This window comes from Penaeus monodon, chromosome 19, assembly GCF_015228065.2.
Source record: "Penaeus monodon isolate SGIC_2016 chromosome 19, NSTDA_Pmon_1, whole genome shotgun sequence".
Taxonomy (NCBI): Eukaryota; Metazoa; Arthropoda; class Malacostraca; order Decapoda; family Penaeidae; genus Penaeus; species Penaeus monodon.
This window is the reverse complement of record NC_051404.1, coordinates 32,575,673-32,576,175: the sequence shown is the minus strand read 5'-3', so window position 1 is coordinate 32,576,175 and position 503 is coordinate 32,575,673. Positions and strand designations below refer to the sequence as shown.

At 24.3% G+C, this 503-nt stretch overlaps 1 protein-coding gene across 1 annotated transcript in view; it reads right to left on the bottom strand.

Moving 5' to 3' along the window:
• Nucleotides 1-503, bottom strand: part of LOC119585388 (O-glucosyltransferase rumi homolog) — a 10,450-nt gene that overhangs the window by 7,565 nt on the left and 2,382 nt on the right. Inside the window, 1 exon segment of the mRNA XM_037934054.1 lies at nt 121-160. Within this exon segment, the coding sequence (XP_037789982.1) occupies nt 121-160 (40 nt within the window).

Sequence of the window (503 nt, the reverse complement as noted above, 5' to 3'; positions counted from 1 at the left end):
AGATGTGATGGTTAAGTCATCAAAGTACTACCGAAAAGTTTTTATCACAATTTTAACTCCCCTTAAGAAGAAAAAAGGAAGGGGAGACGAGAAAAAAAAATTTGAGATATATAAAATTACCTTTAGAATGAAATGTTCAATACCATACATTGTGGGGAAAAAAAGCAAATTTTTTTCTCGGATCTTATGGTTATTTTTTGGGAAAATACCCCTGGGAAAATAATAATAAAAAAAAAATAACATTCTTTATATCATTAATTAATTGACTTTAAACTGCTCAATAATTTTTACTTCATGCATTCAATATTGAAAAATCTCACCCCAATATCTTTCATATAGTAAATATATATATACAAAAAAATTGAATAACAAGAAAAATGTAAATATATAACTGAATGAATATTAAGTAAAATTAAAAAATAGATAAATTGCTTATATAAATTGCACATAAAAAAAAAATTGTAATACAGCAATACTAAATCATACCTTGCAAACGTGCCATA